The 24,718-nt window shown below is 36.6% G+C and overlaps 1 protein-coding gene across 6 annotated transcripts in view; it reads right to left on the bottom strand.

Annotated features, from left to right (window-relative positions):
* CFAP47 (cilia and flagella associated protein 47) overlaps positions 1–24,718 on the bottom strand; it is a 492,283-nt gene that overhangs the window by 449,701 nt on the left and 17,864 nt on the right. For all 6 annotated transcript variants that reach the window (XM_041740236.1, XM_041740239.1, XM_041740237.1 and 3 more), the window contains 10 exons: positions 24,244–24,382; positions 21,573–21,801; positions 20,892–21,052; positions 19,120–19,247; positions 16,188–16,423; positions 9,387–9,576; positions 8,428–8,641; positions 1,091–1,243; positions 231–414; positions 37–133 (listed from right to left, as the gene is read on the bottom strand). In XM_041740236.1, coding sequence (XP_041596170.1) covers positions 37–133; positions 231–414; positions 1,091–1,243; positions 8,428–8,641; positions 9,387–9,576; positions 16,188–16,423; positions 19,120–19,247; positions 20,892–21,052; positions 21,573–21,801; positions 24,244–24,382 — 1,731 coding nt within the window. The remainder of the gene's footprint in view (positions 1–36; positions 134–230; positions 415–1,090; positions 1,244–8,427; positions 8,642–9,386; positions 9,577–16,187; positions 16,424–19,119; positions 19,248–20,891; positions 21,053–21,572; positions 21,802–24,243; positions 24,383–24,718) is intronic.

Genomic DNA, 24,718 nt, shown 5'->3' with positions numbered 1-24,718 from the left:
AAACAAAGGCTATAATAGCTTTTTATAGATGCTTACCAACAATTACTTGATGAATTTGCTTTGGTGTCAGAATCAAGCTGCAATCATGTTTTTCATGGGGTGTGAATGGATCTGATTTAAGTCCTTTGAGAACCTGTGGGAAAATATTACTCCAAAATTAATTTTTAATATTAGCAAAAGATATTTTAAGAATTTTTATGGCTTAATGAAATGTAAAATATTGTACATGCCTTTCTTCTCAGAGCCTTTGTCTCCTTGGATTCTATACTTCTGGTATTTAGCAACTTGTTAGGTTTGATCCGACACTGTGAAGATAATTCCTCTTCTATTTCCGTTTCTGAGAGTGAGGGTGACTTTAGACCTGATGCTGGCTGTAATCCTATGTCTATATCATTATATGAATACATGCATTCCCTATTGAAATCATAATAATAACGAATTGAGGCCAAGAGTTTTAGAAAATACACAGGCAAATCCCAACATTGCCCATAGCACGTGATGCTGTGCTACCACTTACAAGAATGATGCACTAATCTGCATAAAACTGCCTTTTGCTGAGAAGACCTCATTCTCAAAGACCTCACCAAGGAAGTCATTCCCACCCCACCACACCCAAGGACAGTTCACAATCGATGGCTGATAGAGAACACAAAAGACAAGCCCCTAAAAAAAAAAAAAAAAAAAAAAAAAAAAGGACAAGCCCCTTTGGCTCAATGCAGGAACTTCTATGTGGGATAATTTATGCTTCAAGAGACCCTAAGCATCAGGCTGAGTGTAAGCGTTATCTGAAACACGTCATTTCTCAGTTCCCTCCCCTGCCGTATCCTGCTTTCCTCCTCTTGGTTCTCCTAAAAGAACACTGTGCTAGAATCCCTGTCTCAAGAATTGCTTCTGGGGAAACCCAGTATAAGACATTCCCAAACCAAAAGTAAGGAGGAAATAACTGCAGTTAAAATAGTACAAGGTTTTGCCATTTTCCTATATGAAAAGGTCATTTAAACCACTAAAAAGAAACTAAGGAGTAAAGAAGAAAATCTTGCTCTCCAGGCACCATGATCTGTTTCATACTGTTTGAGGAAGTGAACTTTACCTCTCTGCTTGTTTCTGCAGGCGTACACTTCTTAGATGCTTAATGTATCCTGCATAATAGTTTCCATGAATTTGCTTTTTAATTCTTTCAGATTTAGTATACGCAAAATCAGGATCCACATAGTTATATCTTGGAATCTTTGTGAAAATCGTCCTACAAGATGTGCAAGTTACATTAATATTTATATATTTGCATTTATTCAATCAGTCTCTATTGAGTGTCTCCTATGCAAGGGGCTAAGCACAGAATGGTGAATAGGGCAGGTCATAGTCCTTACCCTCAAATCTTCTTACATAGTGAAACATCAATACATATAGAACTAGAATAATTCCTAATTTTCTTCTTAACCTAATTAGAGAAAATTCTTAAGGTCACAGGACTTCAATGGTGCCTACCTTAAAACTACTCTTGAGGAATGAGTCAAGTAAGCAATTTGGAGAGTTCTAGATTTACATGTGGGACTAGATCTGAATCTGATTAGTGTTTCCTAAGAGTTAATTACTTTTAGATTATTGTAATCAAAATTAGGAAAATGCATATAATCATAAATCCTTTTATTAAGCATATTAATTTTTTAATATCTCAAAGCTTATGCAATTAACCATCAATGGTAAATCCATAGAGAGAAATCAATCCATAAATGAATTACAACTGCTTTACATCTCATGTTCACTCATCTAAATTCATACTCTTCCTTTCACTCACCATATATTTTCCATAAAAACAAAATGTATAATAATTATTCACAACTTCTGACCTTGGTCTGTCTCAATTCTCATCAAATGTTATCAATCATTAAGATTCTCACCCTCAATAATTAACTCAAGTATAAACCTAATAGCCACACAGTCAAATGAAATATATTTCCCCCTGTTCTTAACAAGCCCTCAATGATAACAGTAACATAATTTTAACTGAACGACAGTCTTTAAGAGAGTTAGGCAATGAGGCACCTGGGTGACTCAGTGGTCTGCCTTTGACTCAGGGCATGATCCTGGGATCCTGGGATGGAGTCCCACATCAGGCTCCCTGAAGGGAACCTGTTTCTCCTTCTGCCTACGTCTCTACCTCTCTCTGTGTGTCTCTCATGAATAAATAATAAAATCTTTTTAAAAAGAGAGAGAGTTAAGCAATAAAAGAGAAATAAATGATTTGTTATTCAAAGAGAGTTGTTGAAAAGACCCCCAAGAACCAAAGCAAATCTTGAGAAGAACAAACCTCGAGGTATCACAATTTCAGATTTCAAGATATACTACAAAGCTACAATAATCAAGACAATATGGTACTGACAAAAAAAATAGAGGGCCGAGAAATAAATCCATGCTCATACAGTCAATTAATCTTCCTCAAAGGAGGCAAGAACATTCGATGAGGAAAAGATAGTCTCTTCAATAAATGGTGCTGGGAAAACAGGACAGCTACATGCAAAAGAATGAAATTGGACCACTTTCTTAGACCATACACACAAAAAAAACTCAACATGGATTTAAAATTTAAACGTGGGATCCCTGGGTGGCACAGCGGTTTGGCGCCTGCCTTTGACCCAGGGCGCGATCCTGGAGACCCGGGATCGAATCCCACGTCGGGCTCCCGGTGCATGGAGCCTGCTTCTCCCTCTGCCTGTGTCTCTGCCTCTCTCTCTCTCTCTCTCTCTGTGTGTGACTATCATAAATAAAATAAAAAAAAAATTAAAAAAAATAAAATAAAATAAAATTTAAACGTGAAACCTGAAGCCATAAAACTCCTAAAAGAAAACATAGGCAATAATCTCTTTGACATCAGTCTTAGCAATATTTTTCAAGATATATCTCCTCAGGTAAGGGAAACAAAAGTAAAAATAAACTATTTGATTGCACCAAACTAAAAAGCTTTTGCACAGTGAAGGAAACCATCAACAAAATGAAAAGGCAACCTACTGAATGGGAGAAGATATTTGCAAATGGTATTTGCAATGAAAGGTTAATATCCAAAATATATAAAGAACTTAAACAACTCAACACACAAAAAAATAATAATAATCCAATTTAAAAATGGGCAGATGACTGGAATAGACATTTTTCCAGAAAAAGACATAGAGATGGCCAACAGACTCATGAAAATGTGTTCAACATCACTAATCATGAGGGAAATAAAAATCAAAACCACAATGAGGTGTCATCTTAGATATTTCAGGATCCTAGTATTAAAAAGACAAGAGATAACAAGTGTTAATGAGGATGTGGTTCAGTGTTGGTGTGAATGTAGATTAGTACAACCACTGTGGAAAATGGTATGGAAGTTCCTTAATAAATTAAAAACAGAAACACACACAGAAGACAGACAATAAGAAGAAATAAAAAAACATTCAAATCGGTAAGGAAGAAGTAAGACTTTCACTATTTGCAGGTGACATGATATTAAATATAGAAAACATGAAAGACTTCACCAAAAAATTGCTAGAATTGATACATATATTTAGCAAAATCACAGGACACAAAATCAATGTACGGAAATCTGTTGCATTTTTATAAACCAATAATGAAGCAGCAGAAAGAGAAATTAAGAAAACAATTCCATTTGCAATTATACCCAAAATAATAAGATACCTAGGAATAAGTCTAATCAAAGAGGTGAAAGACTTGTAGTCTGAAAACTATAAAACACTGATGAAAGAAATTGAAGATGACACTAAGAAATGTAAAGACATTCTATGCTCAAGGATTGGGAGAACAAATATTGTTAAAATGCTTATACTACCCAAAGCGATCAACACATTTAATGCGATCCCTAGCAAAATATCAACAGCATTTTTCACAGAACTAGAACAAATAATTCTAAACTTTGTATGGAACCAAAAAAGACCCTGAATAGCCAAAGCAATCTTGAAAAAGCAAAGAAAAGCTGGAAGTATCACAATTCTTGACTTGAAGCTATATTACAAAGCTGTGGTGATCAAGAGTACGGTATTGGAACAAAGATAGACATATAGATCAACAGAGCAGAAGTGAAAACCCAGAAATAAACCCACAATTACATGGTATATTAATCTTCAACAAAGTGGAAAAAAATATACAATAGGAAAAAGAATGTCTTTTTAAAAAAATGGTGCTGGAAAAAGTAGACAGCAATATGCAAACGAATGAAAGTGGACCATTTGCTTACAGCATACACAAAAAAAAAATTCAAAATGGAATAAAGACCTAAATGTGAAACTTGAAACCCCCATAAAAATCCTACAAGAGGGGATCCCTGGGTGGCTCTGTGGTTTAGTGCCTGCCTTTGGCCCAGGGCATGATCCTGGAGTCCCAGAATCAAGTCCCGCATCGGGCTCCCTGAATGGAGCCTGTTTCTTCCTCTACCTGTGTCTCTGCCTCTCTTTCTCTTTCTCTGTGTCTCTCATGAATAAATAAATAAAATATTTTTTTAAAATCCTAGAAGAGAATACAGGCAAGTAAGCTCATTGACATTGGCCATAGCAACTTTTTTCTAGATATGTGTCCTGAGGCAAGGGAAACAAAAGGGGGGAAAAAAGCTATTGGGACTACTTCAAAATAAAAAGCTTCTGTGCAGCAAAAGAAACAATCAACAAAACTAAAAGGCAACCTACGGAATGGTAGAAGATATCTGAAACCCCAAAAATGGTTAATATCCAAAATATATAAAGAACTTATACAACTCAACACCCAAAAAATAAATAATTCAATTAAAAAATGTGCAGAAGACATAAACAGACATTATTCCAAAGAAGACATCCAGGTGGCCAACAGATACATGAAAAAACATTCATCATCACTATCAGGGAAATGTGAATTAACACTACAATAAGCGATCAACCCACATCTGTCAGAATGGCTAGAATCAATAACACAAGAAACAACAGGTGTTGGTGGGGATGTGGAGAAAGGGGAAACCTATTGCACTCAGTGGGAATGCAAACTGGTGCAGCCACTCTGGAGAACAGTATGGAGGTTCCTTAAAAAATTAAAAATAGAACTACCCTAAGATCTAGCAATTGTTCTACTGGGTATTTACTCAAAGAACATAAAACACTAATTCAAAGGGATACATGTACCCCTATGTTTACTGCAGCATTATTTACAGTGAAGATATGGAAGCAGCCCAATAGTCCATCAACTGATGAACAGATAAAGAAGATGTGGTATACATGTAGTATGGAATATTATTCAGTCATAAAAAAGAATGAAATCTTGCCATTTGCAACAACACAGAGCGAGAGAGTATAATGCTAAGAGAAGTAAATCAGTCAAAGAAAGGCAAATATCACATCATTTTACATATGTGGAATTTAAGAAACGAATGAGCAAAGGGAAAAAAGATAGACAAATCAAGAAACAGACTCTTAATTATAGAGAACAAATTGATGGTTACCAGAGGGGAGGTTGGTGGGGGGGGGGGGACAGAGTACAACAGGTGATGGGGATTAAGGAGTATACTTGGTGTGATGAGCACCAGGTGATCTATGGAAGTGTTGAATCACTATATTGTACACCTGAAACTAATATTACATTGTATATTAACTGGAATTAAAATAAAAATTTTAGAAAAAGAATAAACTTCATGAAACACCTCTTCAGCTTTGAGTAGGTGCTTTTTGTAATGTGCAAAATACAGAGGACAAAGTTTATTATGCTACTAAAACACTTTTCCTTATTTATTTGCTAAAAAATATTTACCTAGTACCTATTATATGCCTGACACTTGAAAACACAGGACATACTGTAGTAAACAAAAATTAGACAAAAATTCCTAACTTGTTTTATTTTTTTGTCAAAATAATTAATGAAATACATTAGGAAATTTTAAAAAAAGCAATTATGGTTAACAATTTACTACATCATAAAATTTCATTACTAACTAATACTAACCAGAAAGTACGTAAATTGAGAAAAATAATTTTGGCCATGTGGTAAATAGAAAATGTTCAGTTTTCTTCAAAAAAATCATAAAAAACTTATCAAATTCAACAACCAAAAAACAATAATCCAGTCAAGAAATGGGCAGAAAACATGAACAGTCATTTCTCCAAGGAAGACATACAAATGTCCAATAGACACATGAAAAAATGTTCAACATCACTCTGTATCAGGAAAATACAAATCAAAACTGCAATGAGACATCCCTCATACCAGTCAGAATAGCTAAAATTAATAAGTCAGGAAACAAATGTTGATGAGGATGTAGAGAAAAGGGAACCCTCTTACACTGCTGGTGGGAATGCAAGCTGGTATAGCCACTCTGGAAAACAGTATGGAGGTTCCCAAAAAAGTTAACAATAGAGCTACCCTATGGCCTAGCAATGGCACTACTAGGTATTTACTCAAAAGATACAAACATAGTGATCCAAAAGGGCACTTGCACTCCAATGTGTATAGCAGCAATGTTCAAAATAGCCAAACTATGGAAAGAGCCCAGATTTCCATCAACAGATGAATGGCTAAAGAAGATATGGTGCATATCTGTGTATACACACACACACACACACACACACACACACACACACACTGGACTACTACTTAACCATAAAATATAAAATCGTACCATTTGTAACGATATGGATGGAACTAGAGGATATTATGCTAAGTGAAATAAGTCAATCAGAGAAAGACAATTATATGATTTCACTCATATGTGGAATTTAAGAAACAAAACAGGGTCATAGGAGAAGGGAGGGAAAAATAAAATGAAATCAGAAAGAGAGACAAGCTTTAAGAGATTCATAACTATAGGAAACAATCTGAAGGTTGCTGGAGGGGAAGTGGATGGGGGGATGGGATAACTGGGTGATAGGCATTAAGGAGTGCATGTGATATAATGAGCACTGGGTATATGAAACTGATGAATCACTGAACTCTACCTCTGAAATTAATAATGTACTATATGTTAATTAATTGAATTTAAATAAAATAAAATTTTAAAAAATCTAGTGGAACTAGTAATACAATATAAATTACCTAAATTGAATTTAAATAATTTTTTTAAAATCTGGCATTTTTAGATCATATAATTAAGACTGATTTAGACAGAAAAATATTAATATCAAATTAACATATGTCTATACAAGCATATTTATATAAGCATAGGAAAGAACTACAGGGCACCTGGGTGGCTCAGTCAGATAAGCATCTGCCTTCAGCCCAGGTCATGAACCCCGGGGGTCCTGGGATCAAGTCCTGCATTGGGCTCCCTGCTCAGTGGGGAGTCTGCTTCTCTCCCTGCCCTTCCCCCCTGCTTGTGATCTCATTCTCTCTCTCTCACTCTTTCTTTTTCTCAAATAGATTCTTAAAAATCTTTTTTAAAAAAGGAAAGAACAGAAAAGGATACATTTAAAAATTGCTTCCAATAGATACTTCTGTATGGGAGGGAGTGCAATGAGTCAGAGGGAGAGATGAGTTTTCCTTCTTTATACTCTAAAACTATTTAAAATGGAGTCTGAGTGATTTTTGCACTCCTATGTTTCATGGTACTTGTCAAACGAAGAGAGATAGAAAGGCTGGTATGAATAAAATTTGTAAAATAAAATAATAAGACTGACTATTCAAAAACCCAGAACTTTCCAATTGTGGATAATGAAATAATTACGGCCTAAAAATCAAATAATAGTGCAAGAACATGTCTGTAAAATTAAGTGAGCTCAATAACTCACCAAAGGTAAAGAGAGAAGTAGAGAAAATCCAGAGACATCATCAAGTTTAGATAGTATAATGTCTAAAGCAGTGCATAAGCAGGCAGAAAAGAAACTCATTTCCATCTCAAATGTGTAAAAATCAGGATGTCTAGGTTTATTCTCAGTAAGCACTTGTAAGGTAGTAATTTCTTTGAGGTTTACATCGATTTAAACTGAGGTCTAACATCACTTTTGATCCTAATTGGTGAGGTTTTAGTTCAGTTTGGAAAAGGTCATAAGAAATGTGACTTTGAGGAGAACAATGATGACAAACGTAATGATGATGATGATGATGACAATGACTGGTTTTTCACAATTGCTAATGTTTATTTTTATCTTAAATAAATTCAAACTATCAGCCATACCTAATGAACATGACTATTCTGAGAACTTGATATATTTCTATCATTCCATACTTTTCAACGGCATATTTTAATAATCATCTGATAAACCATACACAGTACAGGTGATGAGAGGTCAGACAAAGCAAATACAGTAGAACTAAATAACCATCACCTCCAATGTAAAACAAATTAAGAGAGAGAAAATAAAATGTTATTACTATTATTATTATCATCATCATTAATTTGTTACAGCAGGATCTGCTAAGACATGCATATCATGTTGGTAAGTGTGCCTTTCAAATTTTCTGGGTTTTAATATAACATGTTACCTGAAAATTTTATCCTGGTCTTCAGACCTGATACTTGTAGCTCGGTCATTGGGAAAGGCTATCAATGCATCCTTCATTGACTCTTTACATAAGCGATGATTGTGAAGGCGTGTCATGGTTGATTGAAGCATTGCAACAGGTGCACGGTCTTTGTATTTTGGCAAGTCTCTGACCACAAACTGTCCCGCAGGATTAGTAACCAAAGGGGATATACCTTTTATAGAATTGAATATTAAGTTAAATACAGTTTTTAGAATTTCAGCTTTCCAAATAATATCCATGTATTAATACACTACACCATTGGTTCTAACCCAAAACTAAATCCCTAACCAAACATATTCAGAAAATATAAGTAATTTATCTAATAAATGGACCTACACAAAACAGTTTAGCAAAATATTGCATGCATAAAAAACATACTAACTTGAAGGAATGGGTTAGCCGATATGACACAATTTTTTATCGATCAAAGAATATCAGCAATTTCATGTGGCTCAATGTATAAAAAATAATTGAGTTTTTTTTAAATAATTGAGTATTAAATGAAATAGCAGCAACAAGAAAACCCATGGAATGGTCAAAACTAGTTTATATTATAGACTCAAACAAAAATGTAGAAGAACAAAGTATAAAAACCATTAAAATATTGAATAAATTTTATAGATCAATAAACCAGTGCTTTTAAATTATAATCCTCAAAATGGCAGCATCAGCAACTGTCAGGGACATGCTAGAAATTCAAATCTTTAGGTTCTAACAAAGACCTAATTAACAATCAATTATGGGATATAGACCAGTGAGATTTATTTTAACTAGCCTTCTAGTGATTTTGATGCATTCAAAAGGTAAGAACCACAAGATCAGACCACATTTGATATACATAGCTAAGCAATTGGTGTGTTAAAATAATCCTATATAACCTTAATTTAAAAAAAAAAAAGGTATCCACATTAGCTTACCAGGATTAATTTTCATCACAACTTTCTTGGTGGAAGGTTTACAGGTGCTTTTGAAATATAAATATATTTGATGAAAAGGTTTCAGAGATGAAGACTGCAAATTTTCATCTGCCACTGTGCCAATAACCTCTATCAACTGCTTTACTTTAAAGACTCCTACTTGATGTGGAATGAATGAACATGTCACATTCTAAAAAAAGAAAAAGTAACCAATTGCTGTAGGCTGAATGTTTGCAAACCCCAAAAACTCATATGTTTAAACCTAATGCCCAATGTGATGGAATTAGGAGAAAGGGCCTTTGGGATGTGGTTAGATCATGGGATTAGTGGTCTTATAAAAGAGGCCTCACAGAGCTCCCTAGACTGGTCTAGCATGAGAAGACTACAACCAGGGGTAGCCCGCATGGCTCAGTGGTTTAGCGCCTCCTTCAGCCCAGGGAGTGATCCTGGAAACTGGGGATCGAGTCCCATGTTGGGCTCCCTATGTGGAGCCTGCTTCTCCCTCTGCCTGTGTCTCTGCCTCTCTCTCTTTCTCTCTCTCTCTCTCTCTCTGTGTCTCATGAATAAACAAATAAATAAAATCTTAAAAAAAAAGAGAGAGAGAGAAGACTACAACCAGGAAGAGGACCCTTCCCTGACCATGCTGGCACCTTAATCTAGGACTTCTAGCCTACAGTACTGTAAGGAATAAATTTCTGTTGTTTATGAACCATGCAATCTATGGTATTTTGTTATCGCAGTCCAAATGAATTACAAAAATAATATTATATTGTTGGAAAAAATAAAAAGCAAATAAAAAACTGTTTATAAAATATTTAAGGAGAACTAGTCCATCACTGTAATATAAAAGTGGCTTAGAAATACCATATACAGTATTGACAAACCCTTAAGATATATATTATTGGAAAAGTATTTAAGAAAAAATTAAAAACAATGGTATCGAAGCATGTCCAGAATAGCAAATCAAGGATATCCAAATATCTACTCCTCCACAAAGAGAAAGAGACCACTGGAATAATCGTCAAAATCAACTTTACATGTATTTAAAAATTACCCAAAAGCTTATAAAAATCCAAAGAGTATTTAGGAATAAAACAGCTGAACCCCTGAAAGAATAACAGGTTTTGTGGCACTTTTGTACACTGTAATCCCATCTTCCTAGTCCCTGTTTTGAGATCTCCTTGAAAAACAACAGCCTTGTAACTATGGCAGCTGTAAAAACTATTAGCCTAACTCAGGGAAGGAAAAGATTGGGTTTGCAGGTCTCCAAAAATCCTATCCCCAGAGATTGTTCCTATTTGTCCTGTCTAGAAGCTAGCTAAAAACTCTACTCCAAGAGTATATCTTTAATTGACCTGGTTCAGGGATCATTCTTTGTAAACAACTCTCTCTCCCCCTAGTTTTATGCGCTCTTCCCCTACCCTTGCCCCATCAAAAATTCAGCAGCAATTGCTAAACATCACAGCAACTTGAGGTCGCATTACTATTTATGGCCAATAAGAGGCAAAACAAACCAAAACAAACAAAAAAAAAAAAAAAGGAAAAAGAAAGGAACCCAAAACATTCAGATGATATTTGAAAAGCTCTGACATATTTTTGGGAATTTAGATCACCATACACATGTGTAGAACAATGTATATGCCCAGGAAATATTTGAGAAAGCTCTGATTTCTGACTTCTGGCTGATTTTGAGACTCTGTACAAGATGAAATTAAAGACCAAAAAGAGCTATAAACTACCTGACAGAACAATGAAGATATGCTTTACCCAATACACCTACACAAAGGTTCTTGGCAACGGCTTTGAGACTTATCAATTCAAGGAATTTAAGAGAAGCTCTGCCCAATCATTAGCTAACCCATAAATTAACTGAGCAGATTCTTGTTTGGCTACACATAACAAAGATAACAACCTGTACAGACTCGTCTAGAAAGTCACTAAAGAAAAAGAACAACAAAAACAAATAGTGATAACAATAAATCTTGGGAACTATCGGATTTCAGAATTGCCAAATTATATCATTTAACATGCCCAGTTTTCAACAAAAAATCACGGGACATGAAAAGAAAGAGAAAAATGTGGCCAATACACAGAAAAAAATGCAATAAATAGAAACTGTGCCTGAAGAAACTCAGAGTTGAACTTACTAGACAAAGATGATAAGTTGACTATTATAAATACCCTCAAAAGACTAATGGAAAATATGTCTAAAGAATTAAAGGAAGACACCAAAAGCAAAGGCAACAAAAATAAAAATAAACAATAAATAAAGTGGGGCTTCATCAAACTTAAAAGCTTCTGCACAGCAAAGGAAACCATTAACAAAATGAAAAGGTAACCAATGAGATGGGAAAAAAATATCACTCATTAATTATCATCACATCAACATCACTAGTCATCATAGATGTAAATCAAAACCACAATGTGGTATCATGGAACACCTGTCAGAGCGGCTATTATCAAAAAAACACAAGAAATATTAAGTGTTTAGCAATAAAATAAGAACAAAACATTGCCATTTTTTGACAACCTGGATGTACTTTGAGGGCTTTATGCTAAGTGAAATAAGTCAGACACAGAAATAGAAATACCATATGAACTCACTTCTATGTGGGATCTAAAACCAAAACACAAACAAAAAAACCAAGCTCATAGATACACAGTAGAGACTGGTGGTAGCCGGGGCAATAGGAGGTAGATGGGCAAAATAGATGAAGGGAGTCAAAAGGTACAAATTTCCAGCTATAAAATAAATAAGTCATGAGAATATAACATACAGCATAGTGACTACAGTTCATAATACTGTATCACATATTTGAAAGTTTTGACAAGAATAAATCTTAAGAGTTATTATCACAATTAAAAAATATAATTATGTAGAGAGATAGATATTAAATAGACTTATTATGGTGATCATTTTCCAATATATACAAATATCATTACACTGTACACCTGAAACTAATGTTACATGTCAAATATTCCTTGATAAAAAAAAGAATTAGAAAAGGTATGAAAACATCCCACAAAACAGAGACTATCAATAAAGTAGAGAAATTGTTAAAAAAGAAAATAATGAGAAGGATATATGGAAAACTCACAAATATGTTAAAATTAAATGGTACACTCCTAAATAACCAATGGGTCAAAGAAATCTCAGGGGAAATTAGAGAATACCTTGAGATAAAGGAAAACTGTAACACAACATACCAAAACTTATGAAATGCAGTAAAAGCAGTGATCAGAAGTAAATTTAAAAGGTCTAGGGGATCCCTGAGTGGTGCAGTGGTTTAGCGCCTGCCTTTGGCCCAGGGCGAGATCCTGGAGACCCGGAATCAAGTCCCACATCAGGCTCCCTGCATGGAGCCTGCTTTTCCCTCTGCCTGTCTCTCTCTCTCTCTCTCTCTCTCTCTCTCTCTCTCTCTCTGTCTCTCATGAATAAATAAATGAAATCTTTTTAAATAAATAAATAAATAAATAAATAAATAAATAAATAAATGGCCTTCAATCAGGGCACCTAGATTGCTCAGTCCATTGGGCATCTGCCTTCTGCTTGGTTTGTGATTCCAGGGTCCTGGACCAAGCCCTGCATTGGGCTGCCTGCTCAGCAGGGAGCCTGCTTCTCCCTCTCCTCCCTGCTTGTGCTGATGGTTACCAGAGGGGAGGTAGTGGGAGGAATGGGTGAAATAGATGGGAGTAAGGAGTGCACTTATCATGATAAGCACCGAGTAATGGATGTATAGAAGTGCTGAATCACTATATTGTACACCTGAAACTAATATAACAATGAATGTTAATTATACTGGAATTAAAAAACAATTTATAAAACATATTTAAATAAAATAAGTTCATTTGAACAAAGTAGTTGATTTCAATAAATAGAAAACCAAAACTTGACACACACAGACACAAAAACAGTATGAGGTAATATGATGAACAAGTGTATGCCAACAAATTAGATAACCTAGATGATATGGACAAATTCTTAGAAATCTGCAAATTTGTTATTCTATAAAGACAGATTAAATCTATCCAACTTTGGGGGGATGGAAGTCATTCTAATGAAGCAGGAAGAGTTATAAATATAAGCAGGGAGCCTGTTGAGGGACTCCATCCCAGGACCCCAAGATTATGACCTGAGCCAAAGGCAGATGCTTAACCAAATGAGCCACCCAGGCACATCTGAATTATACACTTTAAATGTATGAATTTCATGGTATGTCAATTATATTTCAATAAGCTAGTATTAAAAAGAATAATTTAGGTCACTTCTAAATAATCAAAGACTATCTGACCATGACCAACCTGTGCACACCACAGTCATCCAGCAATTCCGTTTCCTAGATTAACTTTTTATTAATTTGAAAGTTATTAGTGCTTGAGAAACCCAGAAACGCAGAGAGTTAAAAATTGTATTAGGAACTTGGCTATCAGACACGTTTTGAAAGATGTGCGTGTCCTGGAGAAAATAGAGTTGGTAGATTTAAGCAAACTGACCTAAAGAAAGGCTAAGAAGCAGTTAAAAAGCAAACGTTTTACATAGTGGTTAACATCAGTTATTATTCTATAAAGACGGATTAAATCTATCCAACTTTGGGGGGGACGGAAGTGAGTCATTCTAATGAAGTAGGAAGAGTTATAAATATAATCTGCGTGCATTTAAACATGTATACAATAGTTCCTGATTGCAACTGGGAGAACGCTTCCATCAATAATTTTATGAGCCGTATCACAAAGCGGTGGAGAAAAGATGGTAACACAAGAATCCGAGGTGAAACTGGAAGCATTCATGCTTGCTACTGTTTAGAGCAAGGCTCCAAACTTTTTCTGTAAATGGCCAGACAGTAAATATTGTAGGCTTTATGAGCCATAGAACTGTAAAAATTAATAAAGGTAAACTTCACTAAAATGGAATCGGGAGGCCAGAAGGAGGAGCTCTCATGCCCTGCCACTAGACTTCAATTACAGGAAGAATCATGGATTGGAAAGAATCATGAGCTGCTGGTCCCAACCGGAAAAGATGTACATTGCTTCTCCTATAAGAAATCGACCACCCCAGCAACTCAGCCAACAGAAAACTGTTGTCACCCTGAACTGCTTTTCTTCCATGGACTTGCCTTCAAAATAACCACTGCCAACTTCCTCCTCCTCCATAAAATAACGTTCCTCTCTTTGGTTGTTGGACTAGCCTGTGGTTTTTGTCATAGCTTGTTTGCCCAAATTACAGTTCTTTGCTATTCCCAAGTAAATCCAGTTTGCTGGCAAAATAACTATCATATTTTTAAAGTCAACACAACTCTCTCACACCTATTCAACTTTGCCTTTGTAGTGTGAAAGCAGCCATAGGCAACAGACAATAAGAGCAGCTATGTTCCAACAACAGTTTACTTAAAAAGACAGGTGGCAGGCCAGATTTGATAGTCTAAACCTCCTGGTTCAGAGGACAAAGGCAAGAGTTCTCTGAGTAGCGAGAAAGAAGCTGGCCTGGTACTCACAGGTGTTCCTCAGAGTTAAGCTTGTCTGCTCCACACCAGCAGTTGCTCCACACCTAGGCCAGTTAAGGATCGTCAGTGGGGCTCTAGGAGGGCACGGAAGTGAGTCTACCACAGGTGCAGCCACAGCCATAAGGAGCTGAGCTGTGCCACGCGTGTCCCCGGGTGGCCCTGCTATTGCCCCCAGCACTGCCCATGTGGAACCCCCATACTGATTGTGCAAGGGGATGGTGGGGTTGCGGTGGCAGGCTATTTCTCTGCTATACCAGCTGTGAGATAGTGCGAGTCACTCCAAGACTACAAGCACCTGTGCCAAGACCCAAGCCTGTGCCAGGATCTGTTGACTCCCTACGCTCAGATAGCTCATAACTCACCTGATGCTGGCCTAATGATGACAAGCCTCCTGATGTGAGTCTACCCCACACCCACTACCCCTCACTGTGCTGGTGACACAGAATGCCCATGACCAGTAGTGGCAGGATGCCTTTCCCATCAGCTGCTGAAGAGCTAGCTGGGGGGGACAAGGAGCATGCACTCATGCAAAAGGTTGAGAAACTCACCCCTCAGCAAGTCGTAGGACTATATATAGTGGCTAGTTTCCCCCAAACCACCTCACCTTGGCAAGGCTGGGAGCCCTCAGAGGCAAAACTGCCAACACCCTCCCTCCTGTGGTGGGTTATAACTATAGCATGAGGCTACAGCCCCTGCCCTTGAGGCACTAGACTTCCATTTGTCCCACATGTGTGCATACCAGCTGGGGCAACCTTCAGTCTAGAGGTGAGGCCCAAAGTATCTTGCACCCCCTTTCAGCATCTCTGAGATTGGCACAAGTGCCTGGTTCCTACCTCCTTTTCACTTTTTGCAGCTATTGGCAGCTACTAGCTCAGGGGCATCATCCTTCTGGTCACTGGGTTCCACTGTCCTAGACAAAGGCTTCAGGACTTGTTTCTGTACCCACCAAAGGAAGGGGGGACTAAGGCTCCATGATGAATATTTAAGTTTAGGGGCTTGCCTCCTGAGACATTGATAAATAAATACTCTCTCAGAAAAAAAAAAAATCCTGAGAAGCAATAACTATGTTTTCTACTTCTAAACATTCCCTACAGTGTCAAATGCTTTTCCTGCCACATGAAAGGCACTTAACAAATAATTATGGATACGGTATAGCGCCAACACAAAAGTATTCATAACTAGGCCACAAAGAGATACAATTTATAATACTGGAACAAAATGAAATTTTTAATTCTTGCATGTCATTTTAGCGAATCTTAAAATATTTGAAACATGTGAAAGCCTCGAATAATTATCTTACCTGGATACATCCTTCATCAATCCTGCCCTTCTCAGGATCAATTTTAAAATGTGCAGTCTTTTGAAAGCGGTACATCACAGGAAGTGAGTTGGATCGATTTTGCATGATACACAGAGTCTCTGAATGTTCACCCATGAAACAAGGTGCAAAATTAAGGACCTTTCCTGGATCAAAGTGTAATAAGACAGGAAGTCCTGAGCCTGTCAGTGCTAATTCCACTTTCTGAAATCGATCACCTGGAAAAGCAATAATAGCTTTTTAACATAAAAAGTGATGGGAATCCAGAATATATTTGCTTGGTCCAAAAGGTGTCATCTGAAAGACCTGAGGAGACATGGGTAGCTCATTCAATCTTTCATTCAACAAAATTATGAAGTGCGTTCTCTATGCCAAATACTCTTCTAGGCTGTGGGGATACAGCAGTGAATGAAACAGACACTGTTCCTGCTCTGGTGGACTTTATAATCTAGTGAGGTGACACTGGCAATAAAATAAGGAAATATGTAGTATTTCAGAGAGGATAAGTGCTATGGGGAAAAGTAATGTAGGGTGAAGGGGTGCACCATTTGTCACCCAAAAATATGCCTCTTTGGCATAAGGATTATTTTAAGCTGATTATTGTTATGTAACAGCAGACACAAGAAAAGCTCTGAAAACTACAGAGAAGAAACTCTTATCAAAGAATGCAGACACTTAAATCTGCATAACAACTATACCCTCCTTTACTATGATTTGCCTGAAAACCTCCCATAACTGCCTGACCCACTACAACAACTTTTGTCTTTAGCTGGAGATAGTATTTAAAGTAATGGCTTGGGTCGTTTTGGAGAATTACTCAGGTCTTTCCCACCTATAGAGGAGGCATACTTGTCATTAAACTTCTATGTGTTTGGTTTTTTCCCCCCTCTTAATCTGTCTTTTATTAAGGGAGGCCTCAGTCAAGAACCTAGAGAGGTACCGGGAAAATTATTTTCCTTTTTCTACAAGGGTAAGACAGAACACAATGTCTGAGGGCTGCTCCTTTATATGAGAAAGTCCAAAAAGGCATCTCTTGACAGGGAGACATTTAAGCAAAAACATATAAAGGAACTCAGGAAGAAAATCCAGGAAAAGTACATTCCAGACAGACAGAAGAGCAAATACAAAGACTCTGAGATAGGAATTTCCTTGGCACATTCCAAAACCATTAAAGAACCAAATATGGCTGGGTAAGAGTAGCAGAAGAAGGGTGAGACATGGTCATATTTAACATACAGTTTTAAGGGGAGAGTTAACAAAATTTGCTGATGGACTGGATATAAAATAGAAAATTGAACACAGGATGAACGAGGATGCTAAGGTCTTGAGCCTGAGCAACTGAAGTGATAGAATTGTCATTTCTTGAGACAGGAAAGACTGTAGAAAAGACAGGTTATGGGGAAACCAAGAGGGTTTTTTTGGACATGTTAAGTTTGAGATGCCTAACAGATATGCAAGTGGAAATGTCTGCTAGGTCACTTAATGTATTTAGAAGTTCAGAGTAAAGACAAAGGAAGAAGTCTTGGATGTTTGAGATGAGAAGAGAAGGTGTGTGATACTGATCTATCGTGAGCAAGCAAATGAAAGGAGGAATGCAGCAGGAATGTTAACCATCTTAAAGGACCCACTTGGGGTTAGTGATTATAGATTAAAAAGTGAACCATCACAGCATGGTTTGGGGTTTTTTCCCAACACAATTAGCTTCCCAGGTGCAGACCCAGGGTAGGCTAAGATTGGAATTTAATCAGATTAGAAGTTTGCCACTCAGTCACTATGGGATATGGGCCAAGAAACTTAACTGTACATGGAAAAGAGTGATTAAAATAATGAACAGAGGAATATAAGCTGGGCAATAACATAAGCATGAAGTTTTGGAGACACAGGAGAGAAGGCAAGAACTATAAACCATAGGGTTTAATTAAGTGAATGAACAACTTTGCACGGAGAGCACTGTAACTAGAATCCAAAAGATGACTGTGAATTTTTCTTCATTGAAGCTCTTACTAGCCATCTCTAGACTCTAAATTACCTTTAAGGCAAACTTACCATCTCCATCACTCACCGTTCCAAACTAGGTTAGCTTGCAAGACTCGAACAAATCTTCTATGATAGACAGGCAGAGCTCAAATCACAAACCATGACACAAATCATAGCAAAGCACTCAATTTCTGTCCTCGGAAAACAGTTCAACCCTGCTCAATGGTATTACTCATCCTGACACACAATTCTTCTCAACTCCTGACTTGCCATGGCTCATCTTTCTAGATCCAATCCCTCACCTGTCTCTATCTTTATTTTCTCTTTGATCTGTCTGGCTAAGCTGAATTCCAAGTCTGATTACATTTTTTCTCACTATAGCCCATCTAATACTACCTGAGAATATTAAAAAGGGCAGTGCATCTTGACATGTGGCCTGCAAGGTAAATGTACTTATCAATACCCTATAATAAGATATTGTACCCTATTCCTAGAGCTCTGGTTCTAGGTCTTATCCTTTGACTGTTACCATATGTAGATTCTAAGAGCTGAAGTTCTGGTAGAGATGGGAATGGGTTGTTTGTTCTATATTAATCTCTAAGAGAAAACATAGGCTTAAATGGGAAAAGAAGCCATGTTGGTTCATGCATTTTCTTTTTTCATTCCTTAACTCTAGATCATCATGTTTATCTAATGTCATTTAAAAATAATGAAGTCATCTAAATTCTAACTTGAAAAATTATTATGTAAATGATTCTGTGGTTGACTTCTTTCTTAACATGCCACAAAAGACTTTTTAAGGTCTCTTGCATGTCTGCATTTTTGTTCTATTCAATAAGTATACATTTTTATTAAATTGCCTCTAAAATATGATATCCACACTTCTGAATAATTTAAACTGCTATACATTTGTTGCGTATACTCATTTCATACTTACTTTTGATGGTTTTACTGTTATCATCCCTCAAAAATCCATCTTTACTTCCCACAGAGTCAAATCTCAAAAAGACAGCATAGTCCTGCCTGTGCGAAGGATCATTATTCTTTTTACCATCAATCATTAGCCTATAAAAAATTACAATCAATTATTTTTAAAGCAAAGATGATACACACTATTACATCTCAATAAGGATCAACTCAATCCTTAAATCTATGCAAACAGATGAAAGTTCAGGAATAAAAATATAATTGTGATCCATTCTCTAAAATTACTGCCCAGATGTAGAGACTTGCCAAAAGAAGGCCACAAAACATAAAGATTCCGAAAACGAGCTCATGACAACATCTGCAAGCCAAAAGTAATTTAAATATACTAAATTGTCAAGGTCCAGCTTCAATGTCACTTTCTATGTAAAGGCTTTTCTTTCCAGGCCGAGTTCATGGCTAGCTAAGGGCTCTGTTCAATTCCTACAATAGTCCTTGTTACCTCTGGATGTAACTGCAAACCTCCATTCCATATCTGTCTCCTCCTGTGGACTAAGCACATATTGCTAGCCACATACTCCATATTCTTAGCAGAACAAGCAATTTGGAGAACAAGATTTGATAACAGTCAAATCTTACCAGAGGAGAAAAGGAGAGGAAAGAGGGGAAGAAAGACCAAAGCCAGAGATGAGTTACCTCTAGACCTGCATGTTGAATGTCTTTCTTTGCCTTACCTGAAGTTCAGCTTTTTTAGCAGTGGATACTCTAATACACACACACACACACACACACAAAGATAGATGTGAAATACTACATAGGAATGCAAGTAGCATGTTAAAAACATATTTAAGTACGACTTCCAGTCATAATCAGACCTATGAGTTTATGCTAGACTCTCAAATAAAGCTAACATGCTGCCATGAAAAAGAATATTTAGAATTTCAAAGATTCTGTGTTAAACAGAATCTTATACATTGGCCAAGGAAATTTCCTGCAGGAAAATATGATTCATGAGGCAATTACAAAATGTACAAATAGAACAATTACTTGATTTATTACCCTCCTTAAATTAAAATACAATTCAGTCTCCAACAATCAGTATCATCATCAAGTGACACCCAGTTGCCCCAGAGAGAAGTACCTTGAACACTGCCTCCTCGCAAAGGTAAACATCCAATTGGATCAATTGTTGCCGCCCCCACATGGCCACCTCTCCAGTAGAGCTGAAATTGCTACTATATATTTAAAACAGCATTTCCAAATATATTTTCAAACTAAATAACCAAACCAAGTACACAGAATTAGGAAAAATATACATTGGCAAAGGTCCTAAAAGTCTGTGTCAATTTCAGCAAGCAGAGGTGGTTGATCCCAGCAGCTGCTATAGGCTTCATATTCATGCTACTTAGCAAGTATTTTGCTGTGGCAAGAGCACTGCATCCTCTCTGGAGACACCTAAACATACTGCATGCCACTGGCCATCACCTATTTCTGCAGGGACAACGGGGTCTTGCTGCACAGAGTCATCTGAGACCACAATCCAAAACAACACAGAACTTCCACTTCTACCAGGTCTAAAGAGATCTGTAATCTGACATGAAATATTTAGAACAAAATTTTTCAGTATTCGAAATAATGTTAACCATGTTGGAAACTTTAAGAGCCATAATAAGAAAAAGCTGATTGGTACCTTCTGACAAGTTTTACTATTAAAGTCAATTTGATGAATGTATGATTGATATGCTTTCAATGAATAAAAATCACAATAATTGAATTTTTGCTTACTTTGGGCTGAAACAAAATGTAATTGTAGTCTTTTGATAAGGCAGTAACCTCCCTTCATTAGGAACACAGGAGATAAAAGTGGTAATATCTATGTTCTTTGATTTTCTTAAGTAGGTGAGATTATTTAAAGCAACATCTGTTCTTTGGTGTATATTTGTGCCCTGTAATATAAAATGAGAAATAAAAAGAATATTATGGCAGAATGCAAATAAAATATTTTAAGAGGAGATCATAACATGATTGTTGAAATTTTAGTCCAGAAGATCGAGAATATGAATGTCTTTAAAGTAACATACATAAATTTGACCAAGGGACATCATAAAATTAAAGAAACTGTTGAAAAATTGATGAGAACAGAAATCCCCACAACTAGCTACTAATCCATAAGAAGCACTTGTCTGGTTTATTTCAGATACAGATCCCTATCAGTGTTAATTTAATTTACAGAATTTTTTGAGGTTGAAGACAAATGAAAGGGAATAAAATCCGTCCGCATGTTAAAACATACTTAGAAAAAAATAAAAAATAAAAAAATAAAATAAAATAAAATAAAATAAAATAAAATAAATAAAATAAACATACTTAGAATAATTTAACAGCTTTTTTTGGTTATATGCAAGTTCAAAACAATCTGTTTCAAAACATAATACCTGATCTTCCCCTGCTGCATTATTTACTTACCAGTTCTTCTCCAACTGAGTCACTTTGCATTATGGCCACCCAATTTATAGGTTCTGGGCTGTTATTGTATAGAAGAGCATGTTCAATTTTTGAAGTTCCGAAGAAAACAGAACCAAAGTGTATGCATTCCAACTTTTTGTCATTACTCGTGTTTAACAATTCAATAATCTGCTCAACCACATGAGCTTTGACACTCAAGAGTATATCTGGACGACCTTGCAAACTCACTCTACAAGATAATAAATTATATATATTTTTATTTTATTTTTTTTTAAAATTTTTTATTTATTTATGATAGTCACAGAGAGAGAGAGAGGCAGAGACACAGGCAGAGGGAGAAGCAGGCTCCATGCACCGGGAGCCTGACGTGGGATTCGATCCCGGGTCTCCAGGATCGCGCCCTGGGCCAAAGGCAGGCGCCAAACCGCTGCGCCACCCAGGGATCCCCTATATATATTTTTAAATTAGAATTCTATATACTTAAGTTTTCTCCTAAATATTTGGATAAGCAGAAATTTTATAAAATCTCGTTATAATTAAAATTCAAAGGCCTGAGAGCAATTCCTTTTTCATACATGCCAGAGAATGCCATGACCTTCTGACTATCTGAATCTGCACAGTGGAATGGCGTATGTACAACCTAATTCATTGTCCCCAAGAAACAACAAAGTTGGAAAACAATCACATGAATTGACTTCAAAAAGGACTTATTGCTAGGTCCATCTCACCAATTATTTTGTAAACATTAGAATTGGATAGGATGATTTAGATGGTCGCCTGTAGTTCTAGAATTCTGAGATTCTTTTCTAACTCATCCCACTCCCCCAAGTCCAATAGCCAATCTCATCTCAATCCTAATAGCCCTATTCCCTATGAAGTAAAATCTTAGCAAAATTCCACTTGTTTGTTGAAATGAAAGTCTCCCCATAAAGCTTCACTTCCTAGACTAATTTCAAATCCCTTTTGAAACTGCCCACATATGCACATGCCTCCCTCTGTGGCATAAATGCAATCCTTTTGACTCTCACCCCATCAAATACCACAAATAACTCACCACTCCACAAAAATCACGTAAGTCCTTATCTTACACTACATCTGTGTCACAGTGGGCAAGTCTGGCACCATCTAAGCATATCTCTCCTCCTTTAGCTTTCTTGATGCCATACTTTGATGGTTTCCTTCTAACTTATTCAGACGTTACGTTCTCGTTCTTCTAAGGCTTGGATATTTTATAAACTGCATGAATAATAATGTCTCTCTCCTACTCTTTTATACTCAGCCCTCCTTGTCAAAGTTATTTTCAACACTTCATGCTTCAATACAACTTATCCACTGACACTCCTCAAGCCAATACACCTCGACCAAATTCTTTTTCTGTGCCTCAAGATAAGTAAATCTAATAGGCTCCACAGGATTCTGCAAAGCAAATCAATTCCAGCAGTTTAAAACTGAACTCAAGATCCTCTCCCACAGACCTGTCCTTCTTCTTACCTTCCCTCTCTATAACCAGTCCCTACATCTAGTTAAATCTGCCTCCATAACATTTCTTCAATCAACACACTTCTCTCTATACTTCCCAATCTGTACCTTACCTGAAGCCTTCATCATTTCTTTTCTATTTTACTGTTATAGTTAGTAGTCAGGCTATCTCTCCACATATGTACTCCCTGATTTGTTGTGCCCACTGTTATCAGCATGACCTTTCTAAATTGCAAACTAATCAAGACACTCCCATCTTAAAACCTTCCCGAGATTCCACAGACTTCACAATAAAACCTAAGCTTCTATCAGGGCTCACGACTGTTTCTCAAACATTTTTCTGGCTCTGACCTTCAGTAAGAAATGTATTTACATTGCAAACACACACACATGCACACACATGCATAGAGAAATACACAGGCACACATGCATGCACACATACACATTCATGAAACAAGTTTTGCAAAAATATTTGCCCTTACTATGTGAGATACATTCTGATATTATCTATTTCACTATTTTGATGCTGGTGGTGATCTATTATAGTGAATGCACATTCCACTAATGGACTGAGACATACAACATTAAAAAACACTGTCCTATGAAGTCCTTTACTGGCCCCTGCGTCATTCTGGGTTTCTGGTCTCATCTCATGTCACTCCACACCTCCATCTCTTTGCCTCTACATTGCCTCAGCTCTCGCGGTGAGTAACATTGTCTATTTACCTCCAAGATTTCAAGTCTTCTATGTGCTCTGCCTGAAATTGTTCTTCTAACTTACCCTCACCAACACCCACCTCTCCTGTGCACATGTGCACACACACACACACACACACACACACACATGCACTCAGCTCAAATCACACCACTGCTCTTTGCCTGGCTACTTCCTACTAACCAATAAATGTTTGAGTACACTATCACCTCCTTACTGGAGCCCTTTCCTGATCCACTCCCTCACCCCCACAAAATCCAAACTAGGAACTCCTGTTATGTGTACCTATAGGCCATCCTCTAGTTCTTCCCATTTTTGAGTCTCTGGTGCTTGGCAAATAGTAGAAACTCAGTGAACGAATTCTGACTGAAAGAACAAAGAAGCTAATATACATTCAAGACAATAAGCATATCTGAAAAGTAAAACTGGAACATATTAAGTACTACATTAGAATTAAGAACCATAGTATATACTTACATTGCCACTTCATTTACAATTCTGGGCTCATCAGCACAGAAATCCACTTTAACAATCATGGATGACTTGGGCTCCACAATACCATTACTCGGAAAAATGACAATGGGTAATTGGCCCTGGTATTCTGTTTTAAATGTACCTAAGGAGAACAAGAACAGATGGTTTACATCTGGATCCTTACAGTGTTATATTCACACTCTTAATAGGAGACAGAGTATATAGTCAATTGTGGACCAAGAATCACAGCTTTGATTATAAGTTTAGCCTCTGGGGTCACCCAACAAATGTGAACTGATTGTTAGGACTCAAGCTTCATTGATCATTAAAATATACTATCTGCTTACAATGTTCAGACATGTATGCTAAGAGCTTTGTATATGTTAATCTATGTAATCCTCAGAGTGATTCTCTGATATAGGTTCAATTATTACCTCCATTTTATAAATAAGGAAAAGAAGCTTACAATGGTTGAGTG

Source organism: Vulpes lagopus, chromosome X, assembly GCF_018345385.1.
Source record: "Vulpes lagopus strain Blue_001 chromosome X, ASM1834538v1, whole genome shotgun sequence".
NCBI classification, from domain to species: Eukaryota; Metazoa; Chordata; class Mammalia; order Carnivora; family Canidae; genus Vulpes; species Vulpes lagopus.
The sequence above is the reverse complement of the archived record's forward strand: the minus strand, read 5'-3'. Positions and strand labels throughout refer to the sequence as shown.